At 42.9% G+C, this 21608-nt stretch overlaps 1 protein-coding gene across 1 annotated transcript; it reads left to right on the plus strand.

The window, feature by feature from the left end:
* Positions 1 to 627: 627 nt before the first annotated feature.
* T265_01874 (hypothetical protein) lies at positions 628 to 15314 on the plus strand (the record flags this gene model as incomplete). Its single annotated transcript, XM_009166000.1, has 4 exons — positions 628 to 703; positions 9033 to 9169; positions 9209 to 9396; positions 14981 to 15314. 4 exons carry the CDS (start codon positions 628 to 630, stop codon positions 15312 to 15314), a joined length of 735 nt encoding a protein of 244 aa, XP_009164264.1.
* Between the last annotated feature and the right edge of the window lie 6294 nt (positions 15315 to 21608).

Below are 21608 nucleotides of genomic sequence, written 5' to 3' on the forward strand. Positions count from 1 at the left end.
CAAAGTAGTATCAGTGGATCATCGAGCAAGACGTTTCAAAAGTGACTCAAACCACCATCCGAAGTGTTATTCATCCATCGTCTAGGGTGACGTTCAATAAAACCGAGTCAACTTGACTAAAGTGCAGGGATGACCAGTAGTCGAAGTTAAACATTTGTGATGAGAAGGCGGTAGTTTTGTCAAACCGTGTACAGCGTCAAACAGCAATGAAATTTGGACAGACTACCAGCTCCGTCACATTCATCCCTCAGCGTGTTTTGGGCTGTCCATCACCGACTACTTTATCGTGTGGCTTGTGTTTCTAATTCTTGGGTATCTGTCCTCCACGCTGAGCTGACAGCTGACCAGCACTCAGTCTAACGAACGTACACAATGACACGAAATATTTTCATGAAGGAGACTACTCACAAGGTTGATGAACACTCCGCGACAGTCCATGACCGGTTTCGCCCTTCTTAGGGCTCATCAGGTAGTCACAGTCCCCGAGTTTCCGTCAATCTTATGTTCTACTTGGACCCAAATTAGACTGATTTCGAAAGTACACTCACTTGCAAATCAATTTGGTTATCACGAGAGACTCAACTGAATCTCTCGTTTATGTCATTCTACAACTGAAAGTGCTGCACAATGGTCGCGTCGTGTTTCACTTGGCATGATATTCGAAATATTGCAGTATATTTTCATGAAGGAAACTACTCACATGGTTGCTGAAAACTCGTGAAAACCAAACTGATTTACAAATGAGTGTATTTCTCACAGACAAGAAATATTGTTTTCCTTGACTGTTGTTCTGACGGATCATATGACAGCTGATCTCGTGAGAACCAAGCCGGTGGGAATGATGTATACACTGTGAACGCGAGGTCAAACTGCAAGCCAAAACTCTCCAGCTGGACACTTTCAGTTCCATCATCACACTTGATCGTTACTCTCATGGAAGTTCAAAGACATGTGCCTGACAAATAAGATTGATATTGCCGCTCAGTGGCACGTGGATTCAAGTATTCCCGGGTAAATAAACGATTCTGTTGTTCCACTCCAGTAAAACTGATGGTGTCGTGCAGAATGAACGCCAGGTGCAGCTCACATGATGAATCATTAGTTTGTTCTATTTACTAATGACGATATTCTACGTAATTATTTATAGACGCGTGTAACTTGAATGGTAATTTCTAGTATAAAAATTAATAAATCTAGCAAAGCTGGCTATCAATCACAGTGATGAAAACCGCCAGGCTTTACTTGCGGAATATTGATTTATTTCGATGGATTTTTTTTTACCAGAAACCCTGACGTTTTTCAGCAGCTTCGCTATGCGTATTTATTCCACCTACGTTTTTTGGTGAGCAGAACGTCCAACAGCGTTGAGTGTGACAGCTCAGCCTCCGTATCCACTCCAATCCGATTACAATCCTTTTGGTTTCACGTGTTCCTGAATAATCGTGAACCGAAATTCTGGGCAGGAAATGAATAAATTTTCCAACGGGATTTTTATGCACTGCTGATGAATTACATTCCGAAAACGGAAAAAAACTGGCCTTATGGGATTATCATGCTCAATGATTTTAAAAGCAATTCTAACGTGTGGAGTATATGCTAATTGAGTTATCGACCGGTTGATCCGAGGTACTTTCGTTTGGGAATTTAAGCAAGCGGATTTTATGGTTGTGTAAGGGAGGAAATATCGAGGCATGGGGATGGTTTAGACCCGAATTAGTTGGGTAAATTTTATTGAACCGAAGGGAATTGACAGCAACTCACCGCTCAAATAGGCATATAGCGTTCAAAGTGTTTTCAAAGCAAATCAACTCATTCGAAAAGAAGTGTGTCATTAGTAGCGACGCTTTCTAAACCGAGTTTCCCGTTTAAGTTCAGTCATGTCCAGGAACGCTACATGCAATATACGTAAATGTAGACGCACTAGGTTGAAAAGAATCATTTTATACCCATTGTGTTTTGCATTTATTCATTGTTTGAGTCTCCCGAGGAGCCTCATCAAATGTGATTTCCAAAAAGCACTTACTTATGAATGCCGAATTCTTACGTTTTTTTCAACTTCCGTTTTTGCGAGTACCCACATTCATATCATTGATGGATTAATGGATTCTGTCCTTTAGGGAGATTCATCATCCACGACACCATCAAATATAGCTATCTTACCGTGGAAACTTTTTTCCGTACTGCCACAGAGCAAACATTGAGAAAGTTTGCTGCCAAAAACAAACAAAAACAGGGGACAAAGACGGGCTGTGAGGCGAGTCTCATAAAGCCCTTGTATGCCCCTGTCTTCCAAAAGCTTACTCAAAATAGCTGGACAGAACCTAACAGCACAACACCTTTGACAATGGGGAGCCGTCACTTCCTGTAACTTTCTCAGAAGAAAAAGGGCCTCCATATGGTCTGATGCTTTGAGGTAAAAGGCCAAAAAAATAGATCCATGTTTCATAAAATGTAATTCGAGAGCAAAATTTGCACGAGAACTCAACCAGATACCGCTTTGTTGGTCGTTTGATGGGTGATTCTCAGGCCTGAGAAGCATTCATTAGGAAGCATCGATAAGTTTGGTGTAGCAAGGATTTGGGTAATTTGCACATCTTAGAGAGGGGTTGTCAGCGTCACTTTAAAGGAAGCAGTGGACTAGCCAACGTGTTTCTGATCTTGTCAGGGACCGGTAGGTGAAGGACACCCATTTCATAAGGTTTCTAATTAAAAGCGTGTTTAAGTAACAGTCAAATGCTCCATTTTAAATCAGGGCGAGACATTATTTCATTTTATACAATAAGTGAAAAATCTATCAGTATGTTGAAGACACTGCTGCCTACGTTTAATTGGTAATATGTGATATCAAAGATAATGAAACGCCGTCTCTGGCCTTTCTCGAAATGTCTGCGAGTTTACGACTCACCGGAATCTTTACACTCCTATTCAGTTTTCTGTAGAAGAGGCGTTCCCACTCAAGTGAAGGGCAAAGGAGATGTCAGGCGTTATCACAGAGTTGGGATACAGTGCTTTGTCTTATCGGAGGGTGTTGAACTACGACGACTACAAATCATCCATCACTGCTGTGTACACACCCCACTCAATCCTTTTGGACGGATCTAATGAGAGTGTCCTAGGTATCATGGGCATAAAACCCTGATCTAGGTGCAGCTGGGCTTGAATTTCAATCATTGCCCCCATTTTCTGGAATATCTTTCGGATTACTCCATCGACCTGCGGATTAAAGCATGTAGTCGGAATCTTCGACTGCCTCGAGAGTTCCTTCTTCAGTATGGATAAGCAAGGAGTATCTTACCAGTCCTTACTTCCTCTTAGTTCACGCATGCTCACTTAACAAGTAACAAGGATCTTCAAAACCTTGGGCATCACAGTTATTCAGAATTTTTTTGAGGATGATTCTGAATGTCGCTTCATTGATCGTCTCCGTCAGCTCATGTCGGTTGGAATATTTTTCACCCCTTTTTAAAGCCCCAATCTTACTTGCAGGTGAGACAAAATGAAGCATCATTCAACACTCTAGAGAGTACGAATATCGATGTACATTATCCCTGACAGACACTTGTGTAAAATGTACATTCTAAAATGGTAAACGTCGGATTCGACAAACATGTGTCGCCTATGCTCTTCTGGAGATTAAATGACTGCATCATCAGGCGTAGCGGCTGCTGAATTATGCTCAATCAGAGTGTGGAAAAAACTGCGCTAAGTTAATGGATTTCCAGTAACAGTAGAGTAGGAACCGTAGGATTGGATGGGTATTCCAGAACAGCGAGAATCAGAAAATGCAAACGATGCACATTCGTCGTTTCGGTTTTTGAGGATCTGATCTGTCCACTTCTTGAAACTGCTCACCATGCATATAGATTTGAGGTGAGCATACCAGCTGGAGATCTAATTGCACGTGGTGACCACCTGTACTTGCTTGATAGGAATTTCGTAATTTGTGGCAGCAATGATACAAGGAAGCTCGGTGACGGTGAGCGGCTTTTAAGCTGATTCACTGATTGGATTTGATGGAACTCAATTTTTGACTCCATAAGGGACACCGCGCTACTTGCCACCCGAGGTTCATGGGCTAGCATTGTACTGAGGTTGGCCATCTTACCATCATTTCAGTACAGGATAGGGTTTCTATTGAAAATTTTAGCTGGACTTATATCACTCAATGGGATGCGTTGAAACAAATATGCATTTCTGCGAACAATAGTTGCAATCAGGTTAAGGCGACCATCCAAGATAAGTCCACCAGTAAACATCCCACAGTGGAGAAAAACAACAATGGTCGAACTCCTTAAAAACCACCTTACTTTCGATCCAATGAATAGAACAGCGCCATAAGAACCCATTTGAAAAGTGCAATGACTGTAAAACTTGAAACTATCATTTGGAAAACTGTAGGGCTGGGAACTGTAGGGCTGGCTGTTTATGACTCTACAGAAAGTCGACTCAATGTTTTCCAAAGTCGACTAAGGTGCGCAAAGTGTCTTACCTCTGCTTTCCTGTTCAAATCCGTTATTGACGATGCCCTCCGGACCGCCCTGGTTTAGCCAAACTCTCGTACAAGCATCGCGGACAACGTATTTTCCAGTTTGGGATGACTTTCCAGCATCCACCGAGGAGGCTTGACGGTAGTCTGGCTATGTAAAAACAGGTCACCGTAACACTGCTCACCGCCCCGTTGGGACTACGAAATCCAATCACTGTTGATGTTAGACAATCAATACTTACGAGGTCTCTTTTGCGCTGGCAGGCTATTGAGTGATAACTGTGCCGAGCACTGCTTCTTCTGCACTGGTAAAGATGCGGACTTGTGTCTGCTGGGGGTACGTCGGACAAATGCAGCCCAAGCAAATCCGCAGGTCCTTCGACTGGATCTGAGTAGAATAAGCAGATGGTAGCTATCAACGTGGAAACGAGAAAGTATACACCACTAGACTGTTGAAAATGGGAGCTCACTGCTTTCAGACTGGCTATGAAAGACCATTGGTGTATCACAGGCTCAAAATCGCGAACAGTGACGATCTCTTTGTCATTTTTCGTTTAATTCACCTTATACCTCACAAACTGGTAGACTTTCTCAATAAGTAGTTGATTAGCGGCCATCCTGAACCGATCTGCATTCCAGCATCTGTTGATCCACCAGGTATCAGTGCTCAGTGCATAAACCCCAGGCGGTTTGAACGGAGCCGAATGTGAGGCGCTGGTTTTGATGTAAACCCGAAGATTTAAAGTGGAAAGGCAAAGCCACAGGTTTGTTGAAATCCGCCAGCTGATCCAGGCATGATATCATAACAATGAGCGCCACTGTTGGCTGATTTTTATCAAATCGATGGCGTGTCTGCCAGCTTCCCCTAGTTTCGTTGGGTACCGAAGTTTCCTTCCTGAGGAATGCTACTTCTCCGCCATGCATATGACCGTATGCCAACTGTGTGACAGCCACTCTTACTGTCGTCTGGCAGTGTGATGCCAGAGTCTCGCAGATTCAGACTTCCAGTGGAACTAAACTCACCTTGGATAAATCACTGGTGCTTCCGTGCAAGTCTTTTAGATCGTTCTTTCCGTAAGCGCTAGTTCAGTCCATCGACTCACTCGTTATTAGAACTACACAGTTACTATGTCTAAACCACACTGGACATCTTAACACTTGCACACTGAAACAGCTAATAAGCGTTCACGTTTGGTTACGACAAGAGTCGCATTCCACTTCAAACTGTATGGGCTTGGTATGCTGCTTTGATATGACCGTGCATAGGGGCTTCGTACGTTTTGGAAAGACTGATGGTAGGCTCACTGTGTGGTATACTTCAAGGTCCCTAATTTAAAAGTGCGGGCTGTCTGGTGTAACGCGGTCGCAGAAGGAGTTCAGTGGAGCGCTCAAATGAAGAAAACGTCTTTTACTGATGGAAGTGTGTGTTCTGGTCTTCAGAACTCTCACTAGTTTCACTTTCTCAACAAGTCATCTTTATTTCTACAGAAACTGTACTTCTCCTTTCTATCTAAACACCTGAAATATAGTTGTGAACGGACTTTTTGGTGTGGATTTCCCAAACAAACTATAGCTATTCGAGTAAATTCTGCTCGAGTTCGGTCACGCGAAATTGTGGAATTATCTTCAATAAGGACATTGATGAAGTCTCCTTGTGATGGTTACATATGCCCTCCCCCCGTCCACCCAGACTGTTACCGTCCCTTGGAAGTTCTGATAGATAGAATGTTTGATACCTTTGTCCGAAATTCGTACATGGTGCCGTAACAGCTGCACAACACAATGCGTTTTTCCTGCATGTTTTGGTGAAGTCTTGTTTATTTGAACCCTGCCTCGACACATATTTACCATTTTCGGTGAGACAAAAAAATCAGGTCTTTGTACTTGTCAGCATAACCAAGTATCGGTGAGGAACAACTTTTGTGTGCGAGCAGGTTGGTGTTGACGAATTGAACACTCTGGATCTCCAATGGTAACCAAAGTTTGACGTATGTTTGGCTTTTTCGCATCGACTAGTGAATATGCATGACGTGATGCTAAGATTAAAAATAGCTCTGATATGTAAGTCCGGACAACAGCAAGCCAGAAGTGGTGACGAACTAAGAGTATCCCCTAAAAATGACTTCAGGGCAAGTCTGAATCAGTTAGCTCACATTTTTGTCAAACATATCCCATATTCTGTTGTGAGTAGAGTAAACTACTCGCTGCCGTCGAATCCGCACGGCTTTTGTGCTAGCACTTTCTGCTGGACAGACAACTTTGCCTTAAAGCGTTGAATAACTAAGAATTTTGCGTTTGACTATAGATCGAATTCGGCTTGCTCGCTTCGCTTGTGATACGGAGACCATTCAGTGAGGCGGAAAGTCTTCACACATTGGTAGACTGTGCCACTTCTATGAAGAGCCTGGAAAATAATCGTTAGATTGATTGTTACACAAAGTTTTGGTTTTCACACGAGTGCCGCATCAGTTCAGATGAGTAGACTGGTCAAATTTTAAGGCAGACGGAAGATCAATCAACAAGGTCTTATAATAACAGATTAATTGGATTTTCCCTGCCTTCGCTTAGAACATTTTATAAATTGTACATGTATGAATATCACAACAAAAATGTTCTGGGAAAAAACACTAATTAGGATCGATATGTGATCCAATTCTTCATGTCTAAAAGGATTTAGTCAAAGGTTCTGCTTTGGTATTGCCCACAAACTTTTTGGTGATCTTCGCGAGTTAGTCAAGGATAGAACATTGGAGTTTTAATGAGAGTCACATGAATTTTGCTCTGATTCGGCTTTGTACTTTAGTTCAATGTGATATTCGCAGTTCAGTCTCCTTTTGAATGAGTGAATGATTTCACATACGTTCGATTTCATGCTCGAGTACGAAATGATCGAAAATCCGGTGAACCTGATGAGAACAAATATTGCAAAACCGGCAATCGGCTGTACAAGAGCTCTGAACAGCTTTATGGGCAGGTCCGTATCAATTAATATACTTTGGCGTTCTCAGCATTGTTTCAACGGCACCGGAATTTAAAATATACAATGGGCAGGGGATTTATTTGGGTCGTCCGTTAACACCACTTCTGTGGTAACGTTATCTTCACCTCCAATCCTCAAATAAAACTGCATAGAACAACTCTCCGCATGACCAACAGCTTCACTTACACGCAAGAGAGTTTACCTTCTCCCCACAGCTCAGCAATCAAACATTGTGGTGTGAATATTAGCCGTGGCTTGAAAGCTGCCATATTTCCATGATCCTTCCTGTCTGGTACGTGTCCCAACACTCTACGAATCTGACCATCAACTAAGATTCATCAGCATCTCTTGCTGGGTTATTTATCCTGACACTATTCTTACTACTTCTTACATTTTTTTCTTGTCTGTTTCCCTTTGGAGGTACTCTTGTATCCGCAGTTTCTAATCTTTTCAACAGGCAGCGGAACGTCAATGTGTACTAAATTGAGCGCTATTTTCTTCCCTGCGGTGCTAGATATGTTTAGCACCTTCCTAATAAACTCATATGCCTCGGTTGCGTATGAGAAGGAAACTATTTAAATTCTATCACTAATGGGTCCTAAGCACGGGCCAAAGCCTTTTTCATCTGGCGTTCAGCCAAACTCGCTTTGGTTGAACTTACTTTTTGACCCATGAAAGGCACTGTTTGATCGACCTTTTGTGCATACCAGTTTCAAAAGTCCAGACTAAAAAAGACATGAACGATTACCGAGGTCTCCTGATTTCTCTCAAATGGTATTGAGTAATTCTATTGATTTTCTATGTGTTAATACGAGCTCAGAAATGTAGTGGGTGGGTAAAACTGGTTCCATCTTCACGTTTTATGGAGATAGTCTAATTGCCAAAAAAATCATTGATCTCATAATATTTGTTCATAGCGGAACGTCTCAGCCATATTGCATAAAAAACCATCTGTGAACGTTCATGTGTGGACATACTGTGGAGCCCGTTGATCACATACATCCTCGCCAAAAACTAAGCGAATCAAAACACTATGGCTGAAAACGAGATACATTTTTCCACCCTGAGGACTTCAACTACGGTTGCTGTGCCGTGTCCGTTCCCTCTGTGCTGGAAAAAAACCACTTACCTGTTCCATCCAAATCGCTCTTCTTAAGAACGTTTTTATACTACGAGTTGGCATCAAAACACTTAAGAATTGCAACTAACGGATCTGGCCGAAACACGTGATACTAAATCGATACGGCTATAGCATTTCATCGTCAGGCCTCGCTTTTGCAACATTCTTAGCAGAATTTACGCTCATCATCCCGGTGATACCATATCAGCGTCTTCTGGTTGTTCAAATCTCATTACTGTGACCAGCTGCACTCTTATCTTCTCCAATTCCATCAGTAAAAGCCTTTTCGATCGGGCTCAAACTCAGAAATTATTTCCGCACTTCTCATCACCCTTTGTTGTTGGAACGTTTACGAACAATTTTTCCAAGATTATTACAAGTGCTTCATTATAGATAGAAGAGCAATGGACAAAGATGTTACTGCATCTTCTATTATCCTCAACTAGTTGGTTTGAAAAGTGCAAACTATGCAAGAAAAGGGGTGGTAATGAATGAAACTGTTCACAAGGTTGTGAAACACTCTTCGACAGCCCACGACCGACCTCGTCCTTCTTGGGGCTTATCAGGTAGGCGCAGTCCCCGAGTTTCTGTCAACCTTATGTTCTACTTGAACCCAGATTAGACTGATTTTGACAAATGCACTCATTTGCAAATCAATTTGGTTTTCACGGGTAACTCAACTGAATCTCTCGTTTATGACATTCCTCAGCTGAATATACTGCACAATAGTCGCCTCATCTTTCAGTTGGTACGACATTCGAGTGTCGAAATATTTTATTACCGTAAACGCCAGAATCAGTTGAGTCTCCAGTGAAAACCAAACTTACTTGCAAATGAGTGTATTTTTCAAAGTTTGCAATGGAGTTCAGCAGACAGACGGAAGGTGATAGAGGTTGCTTGGCGCGATCAGGACCATGGCAAGGAGATTTAGTGCTCCAAAGAGTAAGGGCTCACTGGTGGACGGTTGCCGTGCCGTAACAACAAGTCAGAACTGAGAATCCAGATAGATTCGAAGGACAGTCTGCCGTCTGGCTCCGCAGCCGATTGTGTAAACAGTCTACCCGACCTTTTGAGGACAGCTTCGTGGTTGTCCACAATATGTATGCTGCCACGCAATCTGATAGACGTCAATCTGTTCCGCTAATGTATCTCCGCAACCACGACAGCACTGATAGACTAATAGACGGACCGTTTTTAGAATTTTGTAGAGCGACCTCCCACAGTCTGAATAAGTTTGCGGTTGCGCATAGCTGTATAACTATAGCCAATTTATGTTTGGGTTCTGTAACCACCCGGTTATTCACAAACTGCAAAAATACGTGGATCACTTGCGTTCCATGTACTGCATCATTTGAATCACCAAGTCTTCACCTTGTCAAGGGAAATGCAGCAACAACTAGAGCTTAGAATCCTTTCCAGAAGCGAACTTTTCCCTTTCAACTGGTCCACTGTGTGTTTCCCCTGGCAAGATATTCACCGCCCCATATGGACTAACGAAAGGATAAGTGCAGTAGAAACCTAGCAGCTTGCCTGGTAAACAGTACATGTGTTGTTGTATCCACGACATTCACGTCAACTGCCTAATATCTGCAAAATGAAATTTCGCCAACTTAGCGCTTGTACAACAACCTTCCCAAAAACCTCCATCAGTGTTGGGATTAGTGGACTACCTGCCGCATATCAATCATTGACCTGCCTACAGGATTATCACTGAAATTTTGATCGAACATTTTCTGCGCTCCACGAAGTCATATCCTTATGGTACTCAAAGGTCAAACATTCCAATCAAAGCATAGTTTCACTGGCACTAGCTGTCGATCTGGTGACAACCCGCTTAAGAGGAACCCGCAGACAAAAATCAAAGGGAATGTTTACGAATACCGCCCGGAACCAACCTACATCGTCTTTGGATCTTGAAACAAACAAACTCACTTGCATGGTTTAGACTTCGCGACTTAGAATAATAAAGGGAGCGCCAAGAAGTGTTGCGACAGTGATCCTCTATCTGTAACTGAAACACGGTTTTTTGCTTCACTCAACCCCCAACAACACAGCATCCATCTTCTTGCTGTGGTAGCTGAGGATTTGATCCGTACGTGTCGCCTTTCTGCCCGAATTAGAAAGGTGAGCATCCTAACTGTTCGGAAGTTGGGTGGTTGATCGCCTCGCATGAAGCCAACTAGATTGAAATATTCAACACTTGTATGGCGGTTTGGTTTCCATGGGGGAATCACCTGAATCTCAACTAAATGTGTCGTTTATGATATTCTCCTTCTAATGCGCTTCAAGAAGGTCTGTCGAAGAGTCTTTATCAACTCTACTAATAATACGCCACGTTTATAGTGCGGAACACCTCTTGTTATTTGACGAAATAAAACACTTCAGACTGAACAAATAAATTTCAGAGCATACCAAACTCATTTTCTCAAAAAACAAAGCCATCCACCAAATGTGTAGCGATATTTCTTCCAAAAAAATTATAGCCTCCAACTGTTGTACTGTTGACCTTCTACAGACTAAGCACTTGTTGTTCCAACTAGGACCATAATGCTTTCAAAAATGAAGGCCGGGTGAATTAGGTTGCGCACAGAACTTACTGCTTGTTAGGTTTACCTCAGTGTTTGTTTTGAACATTTCTCAAAACCCTTACATTCTAATGTACGAGTTTTGGGCGCAATAGATGACACGCATTTTTGGGAAATTGTGTGAAAATCGTTGGAAATCTATTGAAGATGGATTAAAAGAGAGCTCAGCGAACAGAGCAGCAGGTCAATAATCATGAATGCAGTAAGGTTAGGAGAAGACAGACCCTTTTTGTGAACCCCACCCCAAGCGCTTTTCGAGGTAAACTGGGGACAGACAGACTGGATGCAATAATGAAAAAACGCTTATAGAAGTGAAGGAAATGGACCTCCTTAAAGCTCATTTGTAGGACATATCGGTCACTGGACGTACTACGTCACGATGGGTATGAGATACTCTAGTTTAAACCGATCAAACGACTTGTTATCTCTCTTGGCCTTATGAATCGAGTCCTGTACAGAGCCTGATCTCGGTGTGCTTTTAACATTAATGTGGCAAGTATTTCTGATTCCAGGCCTTGATACCCCGCTGCATGAATTCGGCTGGAGGTGCTGACCTACGGTATCAAATAAATCAATTTATGCGGTAACCAAGATAGACCTGGCGTATAGCGTTGAATGTACATTTTTGCCATTTAATCTCACACTAGACCCAGTATGACGGACACTTTGTGCCTGGTATGCGAGTCTTGGTTGTGCTAGCACTTACCACGCTTTGAAGAGCATTCAGCATCGTTTGTCCTTTCTTCGGTTGTTGGTCCTTAGACGCGTGTTTCCGTACCGAATTTTCACATACGTTGGGGTTCATCTCATCTGAATGGAACTGTTGGTGGCATAAATTCGAATTCTCTCATATTCTCCTGTTACCCTTTCACATTCGTTGCTCGCATTCACTTTTTATGTTTGTGACTATACTCTTCCAAAATAAATGACAACAGACGATACATTATGATCTAGGGTTACACAGTAGCGTCAGTTAAAATGTAATATGGCGGCAGTCTTTAGTAACCTGACTGATGCGGAATCTCAGGGAGTTCAATTTAATTTTGTTCACAAAGTGCACAAGCTTCATCACTAGTAAATTGAGGCAAACACCTATCTGCTTTTCCGTCCATCACTGTACATGTCGGGCCACAGATTCTTTTGGACTGTGCGCAACGTACCGTCTTCATGTGGTTAACGGAAAACGCGAAGTTCGCATGAACTTTCACCATCAGATAGCCGTCCGACCGAGTGACATTGCAAACTGTAAGCCGGTCTGCTCTCGTCTGCTTGCAAATTCATCAGATTACGTATAAAGATTTCGTATAAACAGGCGAAGCCAGTATTGAAAGTGACGACTATGAAAAAGATATCTGATAATATTAGGCCAATCGGGACACCCGCTTCTCCTTAGCGCCGTGCTTCGTGGCACCGTAACTGTCTGTGGATTAAATTGCAAATTTTAACCGACAGCACCGGCATGTACTTGGTTTTCAGGGGTACTAACAAGGCCAAAACAACAAATAGACGGTTGTGTGAGAGTTTGTTTACCTTCGCGGAGAAATGGTCGGGTTTGAATTGATGTTTATTAAACCGCACGACGACTGTCATGCACTAAACGCATGCACATAGACCTATCGTGGATATCAGCAGCTCATTGTCCGACCGCAAAACAAAGGGTGAGAATGACCTTGTTGGACTGACGGGTGCCACGTGTTTTTCTGCCTATCGACATCAGCGCCGAAATATGAGAAGCACAACCGAGTTCGGTTCTGGTTTCGACTAGTTGGGTGTTGCGTACAGCCCTGGAGGATACAAGCAGCGGTCAGTTGTCGATCCTAACAGCTTAATCGTGTGTCAATACGTCTGGCAGTCTTCCTACTGTCCTGGCACAGACACTGGTTGGTCCATACCAAAGACGGCAAACAGTGAACTTAGGTTCCACTCCCAATGAGAACTATCAGCAGTGCACACCGCTGGCGGAACGGCGAGATCAACCTTAACAGCGTGTTCTAGTCACTGCATCAACGCATGATGTACTCACCTGAATTACGATGTCCGAACAGGCAACGCACTCACGCTTGAGCAATGCGACTGTCCGGTCCAACGATTGGGACGATGACCTGCCTTGGTTGAGTCAATCCTTTAGGCTGTCGCTCAGGACATGAAGCTCCAATAACTTCACGGGCACTTGAAACCCCTCAGTCAGTTGTGAGTACAAGCAATGCTGATCAACTCAAATAAGAAAGAAAGTGGAGCCCCGTTTTTGCCTGTAATCTAATCAGAATAACTAGATCAGAACAACTGGATGAATATACAGACCAAGTGACGTTATACGATTACACAACTTCTGAGAGCACCTGTCAACAACAGAATGACAATAAAATGGGATAGGTATGTGGGCCAGTGTCACTGTTGATTCATAAGACAGTGCGGAAAGAATCCAGTTAGTCTTCGTTTCATATAGTCCTTTTGCTCTATGCGAAGTCATCATCTGCAGATAAGAAGAAAAGATTCAATGACAAGATAGAGATCAACACGGTGTAGGTCATTCTCCGTTCTGATGTAAAGCACAAAGACAGCGCACGTCAGTCGTTTTAGTGGGACCCGCCCTTTTGTCAACGGTTGATTGGCGTCCTTCATTCTATCGTTTGTTATTGATTGCCTAATGACTGTAACTACAAGTGGAACTGGTTTTCCTGGAGTTTACTCGGGTCGGCATTTAATTTTTAACGATTTCTGTGTGAAAATGCTTGTTAGTCAGAAAACCAACACTCCTTCATGAAGTAGACGAATAAGGAGCCATTCCAACGTGGTCATCGGTCAGTTAGTCAGCGAATGAATAGAAATATACGACCGAATCAGAACAAGAGGGGCATCGGCAATGATGTAACAACCGTTTTGGATTATCTTAGAACTTTTAGTGCAAATAAGGATCAATAAAAATCTTTTCATGCGCCCGCCAAGAAAGTATGGGCTACTCACAAAGGGCGATTTATGAAAAAATAGCTTGAAGGTTGCAAAAATCACACGACTGGATGGTATTGGACATAGAATAGAGGGGGATGAAAATGTTTGAAGTCACAACCACAGGCAACGCAATCGACTATGAGGTTACACAGTATGTAGACGCAATCATGATCAGGTCCTTGTTTAGCTTAGATGCTACAGTCCACATTGCGGATGCATACCTGGACGTTGTGGAAATTCGGTAATTTGAGTACCACAGTAGTAGGAGAGACATTTCCCTAGATGACTACCTCAGTTTTATGCAGAATGGACGAACAGTGTAAAATAAACTAGACAAAAGGCGAAATGAGCCACACTAATCTTTGAAAGTGCGGAATAAAGGAACATCATTCAAGAAACAATTTTGGGAGAAAAAAGAATTTGACAGACTTTCCACGACAGGCTCAAACAGGTCAGAGTTATAACCTTGTTTGGCGAAATACCCCAAGAAAGCACCTATTTCATGGCTTAGATGCATAAATTCAGTGGATGTTTTCATTACGAGGGCTGACCAAAAGTGCCTCTGTCACGAGGCCAGACTCGACAAATCGATGCGCGTATAATTTGATCAACCACAAGATTGATGAATTTCCAAATACCGTGTGCGGGATCGCAGTTTTTGGTGGTCTATACTTCAGTTGTCCGGAATAGCGTTGATGTGCCTGTAAGATTCTCACACAGTGAGCCCATTAAGAAAGAAAATAGCAGACCATAATTCATTTATCCATATGAACATAATACCTATCCTGCAAAGGCCCAAAACTGCAACCAGAAAGTTTCCTAGTGGGTTTTCAAGCGTGTCACGCTGCCTGACTGGGAAGTCCTGACCGACGGGTCAATCGATCGTCACAACCAGGACAGTTACTGGGTCGTTGTTCGGTTAGTCGGGCACATCAATCACATCGCTCAAGTGTGAACACGTTCGCCTGTTCAGACGTGAAAATTCAGGCGCGCCCAACGTACGTTGGTGGAGTAGTGGTTACACGCTCGCCTCGCATGTCAGATGTCCGGGGTTCCTATCCCGGCACGGCCATTGAATATGCACTGCTGATGAGCTCTACTAAGAGCGGAACTCGAATCCAGTGCTTCTCTTTGGTGTGGACTCACCGGAATAACTACGCCAGGACAGGAGGACGGCCGTTCAAACGAGAGTGATGTGACTATGATAACAATAGTCCAAAATGTACATAACACCACCGGATAAAAATGGGCATGAAAGCATAAAATTCACTTGATGGATGCCTCCAACAAAACTGGTGTTTTCCAGGACAGTGTAATTATGATAACAATAGTCCAAAAGGTACACAACACCACCGGATAAAAATGGGCTTGAAAGCATAGAATTCACTTGATGGATGCCTCCAACAAACCTGGTGTTTTCCAGGAACAGTGTAATCTACTAAAGTGTGCGCCTGGGGACAAAGCTCTTTTGGGATCAAGAATCTGAATGAGGATTTCACCCTCCATGTGGTCGCAAAAAATATTTCATTTCTCGGCGGACGCAAGCAGGCGTAATCTGATGGATCTCAACACTGTACATAGGTGGACTGTTACGTTCCCGAGTCTATCAAGATCCGATTATCACGAAAAGTATGGATTTTTATCGGAGCACTTGCAGCTGCCCAAATTACTGGTTCCCTGTTTTACGAGTTCATCTCCCAACTTTCCCGTGTGTTTTGTAAATCGAAAGTTGGATGTTCCACATTTAAGCCACGTCACATTTCGAATTTTGAAAAAGACCGAGGCGTTTTGGACATGCAGACAGGGGGTATGGATTCCACTTGAGAAAGTTAGAATTTAGCGAAATACATTCATCTGCATATCCTTCCGTCACCCGTTTTGGCTTGTCTGAAACCAAGCTGAATCGTTCGCTAACGGTCTTCTTAAGCAACCGAATATTTTGCACCAGGCAACCCCATTTTCCATTTCCACGAAAAACACTGATTCGAGGTTCAGTAGATGGAAAATCTGGGATTACGCCTACCTGACGATCCACAAGCGTTTAAACTTGAATTATGTCCATTTTAGTCTAACCTAATGAAACTTCATCACTTTCATGTGATTGATAGACAAAAAACACAACTCAGAGTGATTTGTTTGGCAGATAACGCGAATAGGAATAAATGTTTCTCCAAATACACTCGTCCGAACACCCAGTTGATTGTAACGGGAGGCTCAGTTGAACACCAGCCGGGATTCCCGTTTACGGTATTCTTCAAGTGAGCCGCGTTTTCAACAATTGCTTCATCTCATTTGCCGGACTTTTAGCGGTAACAAAGGAATCCACCTTCAATAGCCGATATACCGACCACAGTCTTAACACAGCAGTAAATAGTTTCATTCGGTGCGCAAGCCATTGTTCAGTGAAATGAGTTTTCTGGGAAATCTAATCTTTCCCATGACAACTCTGTGTTTTGCTGTCTGACAGCATTCACTGTGAGGCCTTGACATTGTCCGCATCAAAGCACATGGGATCCGGGTAGTATGATACAGGCGCGTGACCCTCCCGACTCACATGGTCTCCAGCAGTGTGTAGTCGAAGCAGCACGTGAAGACATCCGGTACCACGCAGATGTGATTAGATTCGGCACAGATGGTGAAAACCGATAGTCGATGCTACCGTCGGACGGAGTCATAAAGTCGCAGCGCACACCGATTGCCACCAACAGAGAAAGCTGAAAAACAAATTTCCTGGAACACTGAAGTTTGGCCATGACAGCTACCTGCGTAAACCATGCTGTCTGACGAATATAGTCATTGAATGACTCACTAGTGAGCACACCACAGCTATCATCTGGATTCATTAGAAATGCGCCTAACCAGTCAATAACACTTGAATCTGTGGTCAGCGCAAGGCTGACAGCTAGCTGAAAACCCCAGCAATTTCTGAGACACGGGAATCTGATCAATACAAAGCAACCAATCCGCTAAATTTGGCCACCCTCTTGTGTGAAAAAGTGGAGTTTTGCCACCACTGCCACAACGGTCCTAAACAACTTTGGAAATTAGCGAATATACACTCATTTGCAAACTAATTTGGTTTTTCGAGAGACTTACCTGGAACCCAGCTGAATCTCTCGTTTGTGATGTTCTCAGGCAACCAAATGTGCTGCACCAGTCGCTACGATATTCGAGATATCGATGGACTCTCGGCAACCTTATGAGTAGTACATTACAAAGATAAACGTTGGAAATTGTTCTTGAGAATTGTCATTGGCGAGTGTAAATATTGACACCCTATTGTACTGCGTTGAATAATGCTCATGTGTTAATAAAACATCATTAATCTGCATAATTCTATGTACTAGGACATTTTTGTCACTCGAGCCCATATTCTAAGTGAGCTAAACGTGGGATTTTAGATTCTTCAGGCAAATATTGTCATTATATGGCGACATGAGATATTGGTGATGTGATTGGCAATCCATACAGAGTAAACCCGATAGAGGGCAGTTTGAATGCAATTCATATTCTGGCAAGTTTAGGGCCCTATCCACATCACTCTCTTTTTTGACGATATTCCTGGCAAGATAACTTTGACTAGTCGACGGTAGCTGCCCAGTGGGGGAAGAATCTCATTTGGCTACAAATTCAGTGTAACATCTGGAGTGACATATTGGCGCACGCTTAGTGGATCCGAAAGGGCAACTTCTGTAGCAAGAAAACGCTTCCAAGCAGCTTCGATCCACGCGGAACTACTATGCCAAATTGGTTTCAAGTAGAAAATAAGGTTGACGGAAACTCGGGGACTGCGCCTACCTGATGAGCCACAAGGAGGGCGAAACCGGTTGCGGGCTGTCGACAAATTTTCAGCAACCTTATAAGTAGTGCATTCGGAAATGAGATATCACATTACAAAGATATTCATCTATCACGATATCTTTAATATCGTAGCGACTGAAACATGAAGCGGCCTGGTGCAGCACATTCAGTTGCCTGGAAACATCACGAACCAGAGATTCAGCTAGGTCCCAGGTAAGTCTCTCGCAAAACCAAATTTGTTTTCAAATGAGTGAATTTGGCCAAATTCCTCATGTTGGAGGAACGAAGTAACCGAATAGTTTAAATGCTGGCATATGGCGGCACTCGATGCACTCAACGCTGTTTATCACAAGAAACAGATTAGATTCATAGAAAAACTGCAAAAGGCCTAGCTAGTTAGTTTGAATTTCCTGGTCCTACCTAACGTCTGATTGATTACTGTCTGATTATCTTTTGAAATGTCGGCCATCTTGCATGACCTTCGGTAGATGTGAATTAATCTGAATTAAAAAAACCTGTAGTATCTAGCCACCTAAGACGAGCATTCGAGATCAAAGTGAGACGATCAGATTTGGGCGCACGATGAGCTACATTTAGTCTCTGATCCGTGACGAAACTTCAGGACTATCTACGTGCACCAAAGTAACTTCGATATTGGTGGCTTAAATAGAACGTCCTTCGAGACCTGAGGAAGTCGATCCCAGTGTTTACGGCATTGTGCCTCGAGGAGACTGAAATGCAACCGACAGACAGGTGGAATGTCGACACGACAGTCGCATGGAGTGAGTCCGATTTGCCGCCTCGTCAGATGAAACTATTCATTGAATAAATAAAATTATTTTGCCAAGTGAACTCCATAAGACGGGAGGTCTGAATGACACATTTACCAAGCACCCATCAACTTGGACTTTGTATCACGGTACCTCGCAACTAGTTGCAGTGGGCTACCAGTCTTATTTCAATTTCGGATGAATTAGCAACCGCACATTCCTCAATCCATTAGTTGTGCACGAAAGAACAAAGTTGAGTTTTTGATAGGGCAGAAGGTTTGAACCAGTTTCTTGCTATTTTGAAGTATCCCATCACTCTGTCCAAGGATAACTGTCCTAGTACAGATAAAACCATTAAAGACGCGGTACCCATCACCAAAAGCTGTACAAGTTGAGTTAAGAATTACAGATCTAGGCTACTAGCGGTTGGTATCGACTTCGACGGAATACGCCAAGTTTCAGAAAAAAATTGCTTAGGACTCAAACATTTCTATTGTTTTATATTATTTCTAGCTAAATATGGTGTAGAAAGGCTGTTTTACTTTTCACTCTGGACGATAAATGAAATACGACAGTATGCTTTGTTGAAACAATATACTACTCGCAGGTTTACTGAAACATTTAGAGCGCACAATAGGGGGTCCACCCTTACCGAATAGACGCAGTACCCTTCGTCAACTTTAGGTTCAAACTGAAAAACACATTTGCAGATATGTGAATAGCCCGATTGCTCATAATTGGATGATGAAAACCAGGAAACAGTGCCTATGTGAAGGGTCTAAAGAAGGGAAAATCTTGTTGGACCGTTTTCAGCACGTAATGTATTGTGTGTGTGTGTGTGATCACAGCCTGTTTGTTTTGCTTAAGGTCGTGCAACATTGGATTATCAAAAGAACGTTGTGCCTATATAGACATAATACACTACTCATAGGGTTGCTGGAAATTCTTCGACAACCCACGACCGGTTTCGCCCTTCTTGGGGCTCACCAACTAGGCGCATTTCCCGAGTTTCCGTTAACCTTATGTTCTACTCGAGCTCAGGTTAGTCTCTCGAAAAAACAAATTAGTTTGCAAATGAGTGTATTTTGCTAACACTGTACATGCTGATGAGCATACAGATTAGCTGAAGAATTTAGGCGTAACGCTGTTGACATGCCACTGTTACAATACAATCTCACTTCAAAGTTGAGGTTATCTCCGTCGAACATTATTAGGTAGAATATCAGACCCGTAGGTATCACCCGTTCACAACTGATTTCTTTATGGAACCCCCTAAGTTTTCCTTTATGAATAGGTTCCTCAATGTTAAACAGATGGTTTTAAATGCTTTTTTCACCTCCACAGCGCAGGCCCTCCAAAAAATAGACGCCTTCTTTCACTCTCTTCAAACCAATTTTTAATTTCACTATCACCGAAATGTAAATTTGAACTACAAGTCCTACCGGAACAATGGAAGGTGAATAATTTCGAAGGCCTGATAAACTAAGTTAGTTTTTCGAGAGACTCACCTGGAACCCATATTATTTTACAAATGAGTGTATATTCGCTAATTTCGTGAAATTAGGTTTCCAGTTGAACTTGGAACCCCGGGGACTGCGCCTATTTGATAAGCCCCAGGAAGGGCGAAACCGATTGTGGGCTGTCGGTGTATTTCCATCAACCTTATGAGTAGTACATTACAAAGATAAGCCACAAGGATGTTTCTCAATAGTCCCGACGAACGACGAGACTCCTGAAAAGAAAAATATACTTCCACTTTTTCACGTAGCGGTCAATTTCCTTTTGTATCATGTAAAGTATCATGTGAGTGAAAACTGTGTGAAACAGAGAACCAGAATGAACAAGGTAATCAAAGTGTGTGCATGTTAGTCACTAATCGGTTTAGCATAACTCTGAGGTTGCCCAATTTACCAACTGAGCCATTAGCGCTGGTTGCAGGTTTCCATTGGAAAGAAACTTGAACCGACCGTCATCGCGTACCTCCCACTTGACGATGAATTCTGGTTTTAATTGACAAGTCCACAAACAAAACGATGCTGTATCGACTAACAGATATATTGATCTGCCGTATAACATCATTCCTAGAATTTAATTGACGCGCAGCCAGGCATCCACCGTGTAGGCTTTTCTAGCCGACTATACACTGACCATCTGGGTAGTCGAGCATCACAGTTCAATCTCAGTTGTAGAACTAGGTGCGCATTTTCGGACTAGTATTCTGTGTGTACGTACAAAGTTGTATGCGTACACCGACACATAAACGCGCATGTTTTGTTCGACAAACTCCCACGAGTGCTGTGCTAGACCCATAGTGTCCAGGTCACTCTCATGCACCTGACGACTAGTCTAAACATTACAAAGTTGGCAAATTTGAATTTGAAGTTGAACACTTCACGTAAACACGAACACGTTGTGGTGACCGACGAAAGCCCGAATATCAGCGTAAATTGGACAGCACCCGGTGTCTGAGGTTCTCTGTCAGTAGATACCTGCTACGGGTTTCCTTGAAACAGTATTGATTATCCCGTGAGACATCATGGATGAGTGGAACAGTTAGGCTCGTTATAAATGATGGACTTTGTCAGAATCACGTCATAAGCGCAAGGGTACATCCGTCCCGCCCTCACAGTGCGCCGTCATTTACGAGCTCTGTTTTCATAAAGGAAACTACTCACAAGGTGGCTGAAAACTCATCGACAGCCCACGACCGGTTTCACCCTTCTTGGGGCCCAGCAGGTAGGCGCAGTCCCCGAGTTTCCGTCATCCCTATGATCTACTTGAACCTAAATTGGACTGTTTTAGAGAAATACACTTATTTGCAAATCAATTTGGTTTTCGCGGGAGACTCAATTGAATCTCTCGTTAATGATATCCCCCAACTGAGTTGGCACGATATTCAAGATATCGCAGTATATTT

Source organism: Opisthorchis viverrini (genome assembly GCF_000715545.1).
Source record: "Opisthorchis viverrini unplaced genomic scaffold opera_v5_21, whole genome shotgun sequence".
Classification (NCBI taxonomy): Eukaryota; Metazoa; Platyhelminthes; class Trematoda; order Opisthorchiida; family Opisthorchiidae; genus Opisthorchis; species Opisthorchis viverrini.